The sequence below is a fragment of the Mustela lutreola genome, chromosome 6 (assembly GCF_030435805.1).
Source record: "Mustela lutreola isolate mMusLut2 chromosome 6, mMusLut2.pri, whole genome shotgun sequence".
Classification (NCBI taxonomy): domain Eukaryota; kingdom Metazoa; phylum Chordata; class Mammalia; order Carnivora; family Mustelidae; genus Mustela; species Mustela lutreola.
The window spans coordinates 84,084,273-84,099,312 of record NC_081295.1 but is presented as its reverse complement, the minus strand read 5'-3'; the positions used below and the strand labels follow the sequence as shown (position 1 = coordinate 84,099,312).

The 15,040-nt window shown below is 39.0% G+C and overlaps 2 protein-coding genes across 5 annotated transcripts in view; one reads left to right on the top strand and one right to left on the bottom strand.

The window, feature by feature from the left end:
• KCTD20 (potassium channel tetramerization domain containing 20) overlaps positions 1–13,279 on the bottom strand; it is a 32,519-nt gene extending 19,240 nt beyond the window's left edge. The window contains exons 1-2 of one of the 4 annotated variants that reach the window (XM_059177775.1): positions 13,147–13,279; positions 12,724–12,840 (exon numbers count right to left, since the gene is read on the bottom strand). Coding sequence is in view for 1 of the 4 variants with exons in the window: in XM_059177773.1 (XP_059033756.1) it covers positions 10,975–10,988 (14 nt within the window). In the remaining 3 variants the exon portion in view is untranslated. Of the gene's footprint in view, positions 1–10,974; positions 10,997–12,723; positions 12,841–13,146 lie in introns of all 4 variants that reach the window. The other 3 variants (XM_059177773.1, XM_059177774.1, XM_059177779.1) reach the window with 3 other exon arrangements.
• Positions 13,280–13,325: 46 nt separating this feature from the next.
• PXT1 (peroxisomal testis enriched protein 1) overlaps positions 13,326–15,040 on the top strand; it is a 49,553-nt gene continuing 47,838 nt past the window's right edge. Inside the window, exon 1 of the mRNA XM_059177780.1 lies at positions 13,326–13,492. Coding sequence (XP_059033763.1) covers positions 13,469–13,492 — 24 coding nt within the window. The 5' untranslated portion in view covers positions 13,326–13,468. The remainder of the gene's footprint in view (positions 13,493–15,040) is intronic.

Genomic DNA, 15,040 nt, shown 5'->3' with positions numbered 1-15,040 from the left:
GATGTCACCTTTATCACATACTAAAAGATAATAGATGCTTGATCTGGTTTTTATACTCTGTTCCACCAATTCATCTACTTCTGTGCCAATGTCATGTATAATTTCAACTGAACAATCTTGCCATCATTTTTCTATGTCCCTTAGCTAGAAGTTCTAAAATGGTATTTTTTTTTTTAAGATTTTATTTATTTGACAGAGAGAGATCACAAGTAGGCAGAGAGGCAAGCAGAGAGAGAGACAGGAGGAAGCAGGCTCCCTGCGGAGCAGAGAGCCCGATGTGGGACTCGATCCCAGAACCCTGAGATCATGACCTGAGCTGAAGGCAGAGGCTTAACCCACTGAGCCACCCAGGTGCCCCAAGTATTTTTTTTTTTTTTAAGATTTTATTTATTTATTTGACAGACAGAGATCACAAGTAGGCAGAGAGGCAGGCAGAGAGAGAGGAGGAAGCAGGCTCCCTGCTGAGCAGAGAGCCAGATTCCAGGCTCAATCCCAGGACACTGGGATCATGACCTGAGCCAAAGGCAGAGGCTTTAACCCACTGAGCCCACCCAGGCGCCCCTCTAAAATGGCATTTTTAAGTTGTACACAGGAAAATTTTTTCTTCTAATTTTTAACATCATGTCTGAAATTATTTATATTTTTTTCTGCCTTGAGTAACATATTTAGTTTAAAATTACTGTGATAAGAGTCATTGAATATTACATTTAATGGATAGCAATTACACACAGAACCTTTCACCAGGTTTGTTATCCAAAATGTAGCCTTGTTTTTAAAGATTTTATATTTTAAGCAATCTCTACACCCAACGTGGGGCTTGAACTCACAACCCTGAGGTCAAGAGTCACTTGCTCCACCAACTGAGCCAGCCAGATCCCCATTTGTTCCATCTTTTATTATAGGAAGTAAAAATTCACTTTACCTGAAAAGATTACTACCATAATTCATTCCAATGAAATATTAAAAGTATGTATGGATAATTGAAAACTATTAAAACTAAAGCAATTTTGCTGTTTATTGTTGAGACATTATTTAATCAAATTTTTAATTCCAAAGTAAAACCCAAGTTTCCTTAGCTATTTTAACATATAAAAATACATATGCATTAAAGAAATTATGCTGTCTAGGTTAATACTGCAGCTATACTAGAAGACTTCTATGCAGAAAAAGAACTCAAGATACTGTACTTCTTAAATACCGGTCAAGATTTTTATACATGCCCTTCTTACATACTCTCTACATGAGCCTAAGCAATTAATCCCTAGTAAAGATCAACCCCCTTGCCCTAACTGCTTTATCTTTCAGTTTCTATTTCTTTTCAAAGAACTGATGCTATAAAATGTTTTCCCACTTACCATACCATTTCTTAAAAAAGTCTCAAATTAAGGGAAGTTATATTTAACCATAACCTATGCCGCCACCCATATTTGCCAGCAAGTGCTCTGAAATCAGAGCTCTGAAATCAGTGCTCTGAAATCAGGTGCATAGTTTGGTTCTTGATTCCACTACTTATTTGCTAGGTTAATCTGCGCACATGACTAATTTCTCTGACACTCAATTTTCTCATCTGTAAACTGATAATATCTATTTGGAAGAGCTATTTTAGGGATCACAAATACTTTAGATTGAGTACGATCTCTGATATATGGTAAACACTGAAAATAGCTGTTACTATTCATATATTCAAATGTAGCTTCAGGCTTATCAAAAATCATATTCAAAAACATTTTGAAATCTTTGCTTGTTTTTTTCTTGCATTATTACCTACCTACCACATCATCCCTCATCTCCATTCTAATACCAACAACCTCTATTTATCTGTGTGTAGCTGTACTTTTTATATTAAGAATAACTGCTGGATTTTGAATGTGTCCATTTGCAGAGGTAATAAAATTCAATTATGGTACCACTGTTAACTCTTAATTTCAAACATTTACTGATAACAGACATGTTACTTCTTTAAACCAAACCTGTAATTTTAGAACTAAAAACTACACAGCTTTCTTTTTTGGAAAGTAGGCTCCATACCCAATGCAGGGCTTGAACTAATGACCCTGAGATCAAGAGCTGTGTGCTCTACCTAGTGAGAAAACTGTATAGCTTTCTAATGAATCTTCTGTATTAACTAAACACTTTTATCAGCTAGGTTTCTTTCTTTTTTAAAAATTTTATTTATTTGAGACACAGAGAGAGAGAGAGCGCACAAGTGCCGTAGGGGACAAAAAGGGAAAGGGAGAAGTAGAATCCTTGCAGAGCAGGGAGCCCAATGTGGAGCTTAATCCAGGACCTTGAGATCATGACCTGAGTTGAAGGTAGACACCCAACCCACTGAGCCACCCAGGCACCCCTCATTTTGAAAGTTTTTAAATCTCCAGGAAAATGGAAAAGTCATTACAATCAGTACATTCATATACGCCCCTCAGACTTAACAATGATCATCCTGTCTCATTTGTGTGTGCTTACACTTCCTTCCCCTCCCCATACATTTTCCAAATCACCTGAGAGTTACAGATAGGTGCACTTCCTATCCTTAATACTTCTGTATGCATAGTCTAAGAATTATGACATTCTCCTATAAAACACGACAGTACCATTTTCATCTAAGAAAATGAACAATTCTATAATCTCAACATATAATCCATAACCAAATTTACTAATTTGGCCTCAAATTTTCCTCTATAGCCTTTTTTGGGGATCCATAATCCAATCAAGGCCCATTCCTTGCATTTGGCTATTCTCAATCTTTTAATATTACATATTCCTTTCCCCCATTTAAAAAAAAATATTTATTTTAAAGAGAGAGAGTACAGACAGGGAAAGGGAAAGAAGCTGGAGCCCTGTCCAGGGTACAGGGCTTGATCTCATGACGCATAACCCTGAGATCACAACCTGAGTTGAACTGAAGAGCTGAAAGCTCAAATGACTAAGCTGCCCAGACACCCCTGAAATTGACATTTTAAAAAAGTATAGGTCAGTTCCAACATCCTGGATCTATTTCCATATAAGTAAAATATTTTCTTGTGACTAAACAAGAATATGACAGATGGCAACTGTATCCTTCCAAACATCATATTAGAGGCACATAATGCCAGGTTACCCCACTGTAGGGGATAAGTTTGATCACCAGTTAAAGGTGAAACTATATTAATAGCCTACAAAATAGAATGTAAGGCAAAAAACTACAGAAGTTGGGGAAGGCATAAAATTCAAAGATGGGGGCACCTGGGTGGCTCAGTGGGTTAAGCCTCTGCCTTTGGCTCAGGTCATAGATCTCAGGGTCCTAGGATCGAGCCCCCCCATCGGGATCTCTGCTCGGTCGGGAGCCTGTTTCCGCTCCCCCCAACCCTGCCTACTTGTGATCTGTCAAAAAAATAAAATCTTAAAAAAAAATTTCAAAGATGTCTGTTGGCAGAGCCACTTCTGTTCCTCATTTCTTCTACGTTGGAAGAGAGTCACAATGAGAGAAGAGATGCAGGAGAGAAGAGGACAGAAAGGCTGGAATTCTGTTTCCACTTCCCTTTTCTTTCCTTCTCCCCAGTGAATTGCTGAGGCCATGCTAATAGGTTGGCAGATAAAAAAACAATAACAGTAGTAACAAGTTCATATTGCGTGGATATATTTTCTTGTCTTTTCTACTTGACATCCCCAGTTTACTGCCCCCAGTACCTTTTTGTCAATATAACTTAGGTCCAAGAATGGGTTTTGTGCACAAAAAGACTATATTATAATTATTTGGATTTAAGTTAAGACTTAATACCTTGTGTTCAATTTATAACTAAGATTGCCCTTACTCAGTTTCTTTTGCAAATTTATCAAATTAAAAAAACTACGGTACTAGAAACAAAAAAATTTAAATAATATAATAAAAACTTTTATACTTACCACCCAATTTAAAATATAAAACATGGTAATATATTAAATCCTCTATAGCCACTACCCTAAGTTTGGTATTTCCATCAGATATTTCAAACTATATCTACAAACTTCATATATACTATTTTCTTGTTTTAGCACTTCCATTGCCTACCAAGTAAATCTTTAAGTAATGAAAAAACTCTGGTAAATCTAAAAAGTTAAACTGATGAATCTAGTTTATCTCAAGTTCTTAAATATTGCAACAGTCTCAAACAGGTTTCAAACAGCAACATTTTCTTCCATCCTTAAATGAGTAATCAAATCTAAAACCCAATTACTCAAGAACACATTCTACATTAGAATCACAAATGAATCAGTTGCGATTGTTGAATATGTCAAATTGCTACAAACCCTACATTTGAAGTACAGATGGCCATGAACTTTATTCACGGGAATCATGTGCTACATACGCTTCTCAGTACTTGATGTTAGTTTTAAAAGATTTTATGTATTTGAGAGAGACAGAGAGAGTGAGTGGAGGTGGGAATGGGGGAAGGGCAGAGGCAGGCTCCCCACTGAGCAGGGCCCAACAACAAGCATGGATTTGATCCCAGGATTTTGGGATCATTACCTGAGCCAAAGGCAGATGCTTAACTGACTGAACTATCCAGGCGCTCCATAAACATTTAATAGTCAAAAAATTTCACAAAGTAGGTGCCATTATAACCCTCATTTAATAGGTGAGGAAACAGAGGAAGGTTTGGGAACGTTCCCACAGTCACACAGCTAATAAATAGTGGAGCCAGGTTTAGAACCCAGGCTTCTGGCTTCACTGTCTACTGTTACCATCATGCTGTGTTACCTCTCCTATAGGTCTCATCTACTTCCCGATTTCTATCTAAGTTGCACAGGTTTGGAGATATAATTCCAAGCCTAAGATCTGGGGCCTGGGTATACAACCTCACTGTGACAATAATGGGCATATATAGCACCTTTTCTGTTTAAATAGTTGAGTGGACTTCTAAATCAACTAACTCCACATGGGGATTGATTTTACAGTGTGAACTTCCCAGAATTCAAAGATCTTATCTAACTCTGCTTTAACTTTCAACATTATCAAGTAAAAACTGCATAGATGAAATTCTGTAATTTCCACACAAGTATTTCTATCTTTTGATTGGATTCAACTAGTTGTAGTCATGCTAGTGACACCTTTAAGCTAAGAACAATTCAGGGCACATAACAGACCAGGAAAAGCTTAAGATTCCTAAGAAAAAGCCAGTCAACATATTATACAATCTCCAGGGTGAGGTTCCTAATGTCCAGGACACTCTTCTTCTTGTTAAAAGCTTATAATTCTTTAAATGAAGAGATATACAATTAAAAGGTTACTTTGGCAAACTTCCAGGAAATATCCAAGGGCCATACTATTACCAATGTCTTAAAAGGAACAGTGCAAGGCAGTGCAATTACAAAACTTAAAAATGTATCAGTCAACACAGTTGGCCATTTTATTGGAAAAAGCTAAGTGAATGTATAGCAAGAAAGATCTGAAGGTCTTAGGGGACAGACCCATGGATCAGTACTGTAGCTACAGAACATGTTGAAAATTCTGGAGACAACCCAAAATCACTATAAAAGATGGTTCAAGGACCAGTACCAATTAGTGTCAAAAGTTTTCACTGAATTCTTGGCAGAAATGAGGACAATGCAATCTACACATACACAGACAGATCACTCCAGTTCAGACAGTGAGCACTGACTGAGACATCATCAATCTAATAGTTTTGCAGGAAAAAGAAGTACTAGCATATTAGATATATACATGACTTTAAGATACATCACGATTTCAAAAATATTAAAGTTTGAACTAAAGTATAAATTATAGTATATGTTAATGTAATGCTTTCTTGGGAAGGATAGTCCTTTATACCTAAATTAAACCTTCAATTCTTTTTTGGTATTAAATGTCTTTTATGAAATAATGAGGGCAGAAAATGACGGCCAGATTTTTTTTTTTTTTTTTTTTAATGTACAAAGATACTGGCAACCTTTTGATGCGCTCCCAATTTCCTTCCCCACATTTTACCAATCATGAATCTCAAAAAATCTGGATCCCAATAATCTACCTAGGACTACAAAAATACTTCTACCAGTTCAGTCCAGTCTACCTAAAAATATCCAAAAATAAAGAGTCTCTTGCTTTGCTCAATCACTGAATAGCAATCCTTGGGGAAAATCATTTCTCCTTTCTGAGTTGAGCTGAAGTCTGCCTTCCTCCCCACACCCACCCATGTTTCATTTTAGTTGTATTGCCTGGAATCCTTCAGAAAAATGGATAAAACAGAAAAACAACTGCTTGAAGGCATCAGACAACTAAGAAAAGTAGCCAAGACTTGAAGATTAGAGAGAAGCTATAATGGTCAGTTTTACAGGTAAACTTGCTTAAGCTACAGTCTTAGTTCAATCAAAACACTAATCTCAGGGCACCTGGGGGGTTCAGTGGGTTGAGCCTCTGCCTTCGGCTTGGGTTATGATCTCAGAATCCTGGAATCCTGGGATCCAGCCCCATGTCGGGCTCTGTGCTCAGCAGGGAGCCTGCTTCCCCCTCTCTCTCTGCCTGCCTTTCTGCCTACTTGTGATCTCTCTCTGTCAAATAAATACATAAAATCTTAAAAAAAAAACAAACCCACTAATCTCGCTGTTACTGTGAAAGTATATGATACATGTGATTAAAAGTCTATAATCACTTTAATTATGGAAGATTATTTTAGATAATCTGAGTGGGCCTTACCCAGTCAACTGGAAAGCTTTAAAAGCAGAATTCAAGTTTCTCTAAGAAGAAATTAATGTGTGGATTGCAGCTTCAACTCCTGTTCAGAGCTCCAACCTGAACATCCTTCCTGATGGTCTAGCCCAGTCCCCACAGTTCTATTAAGCCAACTTTCTGTGATAAATATCTTAACATATATTAGGTGTATGTGTATGTATTTATAGATAGAGGATATATGTTATTGTGATGTATATACACACAGAACCACAATCTGTAATTAAAACCTTTCAAAATTGGGGCGCCTGGGTGGCTCAGTGGGTTAAAGCCTCTGCCTTCGGCTCAGGTCATGATCCCAGGGTGCTGGGATCGAGCCGCATCGGGCTCTCTGCTCAGCGGGGAGCCTGCTTCCTCCTCTCTCTCTGCCTGCCTCTCTGCCTACTTCTGATTTCTGTCAAATAAATAAATAACATCTTTTAAAATAAATAAATAAAATAAAACCTTTCAAAAAAGAAAACTCCAGGACCAAATGGCCTGACTAGCAAATTCTTCCCTATCTTTAAGGAAGAAATTACACCAATCTTATACAAACTCTTCCTGAAGATAGAAAAAGGAGGACTATTTCCCAATTCATTTTCAGAGGTTATTTTCTCTCAGAAACATAAGCACAAAAATCCCAAGAATTATTAAAAAGTTAAATCCAGATACATAAAAAGGGATAATACATTATGAGGATGGTTGAAGTGGGAGAGGGAGAAGCAGGCTCTCCACTGAACAAGGAACCTGATGTGGGGCTTGATGCCAGGATGCTGAACGAGAGAAGGAACACAAGCAGGGGGAATGGGAGAGGGGCTTGACCCCAGGACCCTGGGATCATGACCTGAGCTGAAGGCAGACACTTAATGACTGAGCCACCCAGGCACCCCAAGAAACAGATTTTAGATTAACACCTAAAAGTGCATGAAACAGTATTGATATACTAGGTTTTAAAAAAGGCAGGTTGAAATAAATATACTCATAGAAAAAAGACTGAAAATACTAATTATTCTCCCTTCATTGTAGGCTCATGATGTATGTGTGTAGTTTTTTTTTTTTTTTAAGACTTTATCTGTTTATTTCAGGGAGCACGAAGGGAGGGTCAGAGGGAGAAGTGGACTTTAAGTCTTTTCTAAGGAAAAAACATTCTGGAATTGAGTCACACATCAGGCTCCTTGCTTGGCAAGGAGCCTGCTTCTCCACCTGCTTGTGTACTTCTGCTCTCTTTGACAAATAGGTAAAATCTTAAAACAAAAGAAAACAAAAAAAAACCCCAAAACATTTTAATATTTTCTTGAAGAATTCAATTTTTAGATACGTTTTCCTTTTTTCCCATTTTAAAAGTTATAACACATTTAGAGACTTTGGAATATTCAATAACATACAATTTAAATACACATATTATGGGATGCCTGGGTGGTTCAGTGGTGATCTGCCTCCTGGGATCATGACCTGAGCCAAAGGCAGATGCTTAACCTACTGAGCCTCCCAGGCACCCCAGGATGTTTTTTTTTTCCCCCTTAGAAAAAGCTTAAAACGGTTTAAGAAAAAAAATGTTTTAAAGTTTAAAGAATACATTACTACATAAGAGATTTAAAATTAAGAAATATGCTTACCAAATGAATTAGTAATTTATTAGGTTAAATATATGGAATAGTTTCTCAAGCAGATTCTTGCTTTAAATCCAAATGCAATGACTTAATGCAGAGGCATGATGTGTTTCTTAGGGTACTTGACAGCAAGCATGGTTCTAAGTAAGAGGTGGAAGTTAGGATAGGCAGGCAGGCACAGAGATAAAGGATGATGCTGCTTGAGACCCAGGGTATAGGGCACTCAACAATAAAGGCAATGGAACATTCAGATTACCTGGCATATAATTCTCTAAACAGAAAATAAAAAATAAAAAGTAAAGAATTCTCTAAACAAATTGTTATGAGCTAAACTTTATCTTTATATGTTGAGGTTTCAACTCTAAATCCTCAGAATGGGACTATTTGGAAAAAAGGACTTTAAAGAGGTAATTAAGGTTAAATGAAGTTATTAGGGTGGGTCTTAATCCAATAGGACTTTTAAGAATAGGAAATAAGCACACAGACACAGGGAGAAGGAGTCTATCTACAAAGCAAGGAGGCCTCAGATGAAACCAATCCCGCCAACATCTTGATCTCAGACCTCCAGCCTCCAGAATTGTAGGGAAAATAATTTTCTGATGGTTAAGCCAATCTGTGATACTTTTTTATGGCAGCCCTAGCAAAATGATATACAGATACAACTGCGAAAATTAAATTTCAGGTTCTGCCACCAAAAGAGATTTAGGACAAACACATAGAAGGAATCTTACATAGTTTTATGTATAGACTGTGATCTTCCTATAGAACTGTAAATCAATAGCTATTTTACGGAGGTCAAACTTTAATAATCTTGTCAATAACTTACTGTAACTTTCCTCTAATTTTAATAACTGTATATGCTATACAAATATAAAATACTATTTTAATTTCATTTGTATTTGTTACTTTATCTGATCCTTACAAACTTTTCTATGAAACAAATAAAAACCAAACCCTCTAGTCCCAGTCCCAGATCTTTGCACTATACCCCAGTATTTTCCAAAATATTCATAAGGCTCCCCATTTTAGTAAGAACAGAGATAAAGTTTATATCTATTTTTATCATAAAGTCTTAGTATTTTAACAGTAGGAAGAATAATCTGAATCTAAAGAAAAGAATATCTTAAAAAAAAAAAAGCCAACATTTCCTGAGAATTTACTGTGTCAGGCAGTTCTAAGTACTTTACATGAATTAACTAGACCCTAATAACCCTCTGAGATCGTAACTGTGACAATTTCTATTTCAGAGACCTAGAAACTGATGAGTACTTTATCGAAGTTAATAAATAAAGGAACTAGGATTTGAACCCAGGAAAGACTGACTTCAATGCCCACATTCTGAATTGCCACCCAATGAAGTGTAATGAGGGCACTATTGAGCATAAATCTTAATGGCTTTGGAGGCAGGCAGATTTAAGTTTGAACAGTGGTTCTGCCACTTATTAGGGGTATGACTTTGGGCAAACTTAAGCTATTTATATTTTAGATTCTCAGCTCTGTAATGGAGGTAAATAAGCCAATGGATGTAAAAGCATTTAGTACAGTGTCTGGCACATAATGTCTAACTATTAAGCCCTTACCCTTCTAATCTACTTTCATGAATATACAAGGAGAATAGGAGAATCCAACAATGTTTAATTTGAGGACTCCAAGCAAAAATATCAAAAGGTTCTCCTGAGACACCTTGGTGGCTCAGTTGGTTAAGTGTCCAACTCTTGGTTTTGGCTTAGGTTATGATCTCAAGGTCAAGGGACTGAGCCCTACATAGGCCTCTGCACTGGGCATACAGCCTGCTTGGGATTCTTGCTCTCCCTCACCCTTTGTCCCTCCCCCACATGTGTGTATACAGTGCATGCACTCACTCTCTCTCCCCCTCTCAAAAGAAAATAAATTATTAAAAACTTTTTTTATCCATACTTATTTCCTTCCTACATTCCAGAAATGCATGTCATTAATCTTATTTCCCCTAAGAAAACATATTAAATCAGATTAGTAGTTAGATCAGTTTTATATGGTCTCCCATAGAATATCTAATAACTTCTATAATGATAAGTATGGTTACAACTTTAAAACATTCTGGACGTTGCTCAAACATCTAATATTTAATAAAAATTCACCAATATACTTATCTTAACCTTTACTGAATTCTTAAAAAAATATTAAGTTTGTAATGTCTCTCAGGATTACAAGGTAACTATCTGTTTGCTCTTATTTGAACTTCTACTACTTATTTCAAGCTTCAGAGTCCTTAGGACTTTACTCCAGGATTTATATGGTTACATCACATTCTCCTTCAATCTCCATTTTTCCAGAAAATACTGCTTTTGTAGTCATGTGGAAATCTCTCCATCTTCTTCTACTTATAACAGAATTTCTTTCGACCTTTTCCATTTTAGAAGCATCTTTCTTTTTTTTTTTTTTTTTTTTTTTTTTTTTTTTTTTAAAGATTTTATTTTTTTATTTATTTATTTGACAGAGAGAGATCACAAGTAGGCAGAGAGGCAGGCAGAGAGAGAGAGAGGAGGAAGCAGGCTCCCCGCTGAGCAGATAGCCCGATGCGGGACTCGATCCCAGGACCCTGAGATCATGACCTGAGCCGAAGGCAGCGGCTTAACCCACTGAGCCACCCAGGCGCCCCTAGAAGCATCTTTCTTGAGAAGATTTAGCAGGAAGAACACTGGGCTAGGAGCCAGGGGTCCTCACCTCTGCCATCTCATCTCTTTATCTGAAAGATGAGAGGACTGCACTAAATAAATTTGTAATAGCTTTCCTTGTATCTCTAAGCTTCATATTTCCATGATTCCGGGTCTTCCCGCTAGAAGTCATTCAGCATTCCAACAACTTTCCTAAACTTTTTACTACAGTTAGCCAAACAGGGGCAGGCATGTTCAACTCAAGGGCAGGAGGACACAATAATCAGGAAGTCTGGAGTTATAGAAGGAAATTGTGAACCAATTAGAAGAAGGTTAATAAGAGATATGAGACAAAAAAGATGTCAAAAACAGAAGTCAAACAGCCTAACTCTAACCTCATGCCTACATATCTATTTAAGAGGAACTAAGAAAGAGAAAAAGCTTTCAGCAGTAGAGGTTACACAGTCCTCATTTCCAGCTCAAGGGAGCAATGCAACTCTGTGCCATCTTTGCAATGTTGTTGCTAAAGCGGCCCCCTACAGGCTTTGCACAAAATAGGCATTACAGGGGTATTTAATGACTGAATTAGAGTTCACCTGAACTGAAAGCTCTCATAAATGCTACCAGTACTGCTAGGAACCATGAAATCTGAGGACTCAAGTGAAATTACATGCCATTGGCTGTCCTGGTTTTAAAGGGAAGACTGGGACTGAGTCAGATGGGATGCCAAGATGTGACCTAATGGCACTGCTTAAATTATGAGGATGCTAGAAGCAGCCCCAGAAAGAACAAGTACAGATTAGTAGGCACAGGCTATCTCTAACCCATCAAGGCAATATCAGAATATGTATGAAAGTTATTTCCTACTTTGGTGTCAGAGTCCAAGAAAGCACTAGCTTAAGTTTCCCTCTGGAGAGGCTGGTTTCTTGGCTTGTGACTGATTGGAAGGGAGGGGAGAGTAAATTAACAAAGGGATGAGGGAGGTGGGCAGTTCTCAAGATTCCCAGGCCAACCTTATGATGGTGTTTCTCAAAGTATGGTATACCACACTAAGGATGGGGGTGCCTGCTTAAGACGCAGTTTCAGGGACTCATCACAGATCTCTAGCATCAAATTTCTGGGAGTGGTACTTGCATTTTTAAGGAGCAAATTTACATTTGAGAACTACTGTCCTAGAATGGGGGTGGGGGATGAGAGGTGGGGATGGGGTAGGGATGGGGATAGGGAACTAAGGTGAGGTTCTTTTGACTCTGGATTCATTACATATGACTAGGCTACTTTGCTTTGGGGACCATTAAAAAAAAATCCTCAATTTCTCAGGTAAAACCTGCAACTAGTCCTCTAACAGTTCACAGGGGCACAATGAAAGGGCCTGGAAAATGCATTTTCATGAACTGGTTAAAGAGTTCCTCCACGGCCTTGTATACCATGTTTGTTTGTTCACTGGCTTCACTGGTTTATTTAAAAATAAACCGGCCCAACCCAGATATTTTCAGAAAGAATCACAAACTCCAAAATATAAGAGGTTTTTGTTTGGGGGTTGGAGTTTTCTTTTTGTTTTGGTTGTGTGTGTGTGTTGATAGTGCAGAACCAGGCTTGTAAACCTGAAGTCACTGCCTGCTATAAAAAGTAGGATTTCACGCAAAAGAAAAGAAGATCCCCGGTTAAGGCTCTGCCCAGCTCATCTGCACTCGGAACTTCTAATGAAAGCCAGTAATTTGGGGGTGGCAGAGAAGGAAGACTCTGAAGGAGGGGTGGGGAGTGAGCAAGACGCACTCTCCGCTCTAGACAGAGTTTGACAGGAAGTCCCACCAACTACCTGATTTTTAATGAGTCCCATTAGCTGCCAGGAAAAAACCGCGTCTGCAAATGCGTTATCAAGAAACACTCGGCGCTACCGTCCTCGCCCTGCTGGCGGGATGAAAACACCCCAGGCCTGCGGAAAACAGTCAAGTTACTCTTTAGCTGTCCCCGCGACTGCGTTTACGATTTCCATATAAGGCGACACCCCTTTCGCGGATTGTAAGACTTTATCCTCAACACGAAAACGGGCCGCCGAAACCCACTTGCGGACATTTTTCCTCGCGATGATTTCAGTCCCGCGGCCTGACCTGGCGGGCACCCGCCCCAGCGGCAGCCTGAGGAGACGGCCCCCCCAAGCCCTCAAGGCCCCCGACACAAAGGCAAAACCCGGGCCCTGTCCGCCGCCACACTCGCCCTACCGGCCCCGAGCCACACTTACCTGACGCTCCCCGCCGCGCTCTCGCGCTCGGGGCCCGAACCCGCCCGGGAGGCGCGCGCACACGGCGCCCCGAGAAGCCGCCGTGCCGCAGCGGCGCGCGCCCCCCGCCCTGGCCGGCGCGGCCACGCGGCTGAGTCACCCGGAGCTTCACATTAAAAGTCCCCTCGGAGCGCGGGGCACGCCGGGAAGGCCAGGCTCCGGGCCCGTCGCCTGGGGCGGCCGTTGGTAGGTAACCTCTGTCTTTCCCTCCACGCCCACGGCTCCTGATGGACAACTGGCTGGCACCTGCACTGCGAGGGTGGATTTGGTTTCCCAGCTGCGGATGCCCCCTTTTCAATTATTAAAGGTATAAAACAGAACGTTAGTAGCTACGGGAGTTGTAAAATAATCTTGCGCAGCCCCAGGACAGCTAATGCTTAAATGACATTGTGGAGCCTCCTTGTCTTCACGCATTTGGGGCAGAGGGTATGTAGTAAGAATGACGGAGTCCCTGACCAAAGAAGAAAAAAAAAAAATCCTCACTTTTCTCAAACTTTGAATTAATGAAACCACATGGTATATATAGCAAACAAAGTTGAGTTGCAAATTTTAAATCAACCGAAAGCAAATTATTGGAAAATTGGCTGTTACGAGTAAAATATTTCAATACTCAAAAAATATTAACGTATGGCCAATGTCCTATAATTTGAGGGCTGAAAACATAAATGAAGGAAATAATATCAGTCTTTATTGTCCTGATTTCTAGGGATTTTTGTATTTTTAAAAGTAAGTTATACATATTATGCAAACAGTTTTATTTTAAAATTGCTGAAAACTGGGGCAGCTGGGTGGCTCAGTGGGTTAAGCATCGGACTCAGTTTCTGCTCAGGTTGTGATCTCACTCTTGGGACAGAGCTGGAGTAGCGGTCCCCGCTGAGGGGGAAGGCTACTTGTCTTCCCTTTACTCCTCCCTCACTCTCTCATAAATAAAAAAACTTTAAAATAATGTTGAAAACTACGTAAATTAATAGCATGATCTCTTAAATGCTGAGTCAACGTTTTTTTGTTGTTGTTGGTTACAAAAGTCTCTAGAAACTAATTTGAGGCCAAAGATTAGGATTAGAGTTGAAGTGGTAGGAATATGAGAAAATTGTTTTGACTCTCATTCTAGGAGATTGCTATAGTGTGTATGGCAAAACTGCATTATCAGGGTCAAAACCTTTAATTTTAAAAGCTGAAGCTATACAATTTTTTCATTATAATTTGACTGTAGAGTTCTTCCAGGATCTTAGGATCCAAACTTAACAAAGTAAAGTAGAGGATTGTTCAAACTAATGCCTTTATTTCCATTTCTATAAAATACAATATTATGCCCGAGAGCAGAAAAGAAGGAAAGGAAGAAAACCTTTTTAATATTCCTACAGGATAGGTTGTTTTTTGTTTTTGTTTTCTTAAGAATTTATTTTTTTTGTGTGGGGGGAACCACAAGCAGGGGGAGCAGTAGGCAGAGAGAGAAGCAGGTTCACTACTGAGCAAGGAGCCTGCTGGAATCATGACCTGAGCTGAAGGCATCTATCTACTCAACGGACTGAGCTACCCAGAACTGCAGGATAGTTCTTGAAGCACATCCTTCCTTTCTGGAAAGTTTTCTCTCTGCAGATTTGTAACACAAAAATCTGGCAGAAAGATCAAACAATCAGGTGAATGACTGTGTCTTTTAATTAGGAGTTCAGACTAAATTGTTCTATTTTTGTCTCTACTTTCATGTCATAAATAGCGTATCAGACCTTGCACTTATTGGGGTAGACACCAAGTAGATGAAGTATGAGAAATGTATATTCACAGAAAGCACTGGTATATGCTGATTTTTATCATTCATTTGTAAATTAATGCCTCTCCAAACCTGAATCTCCCA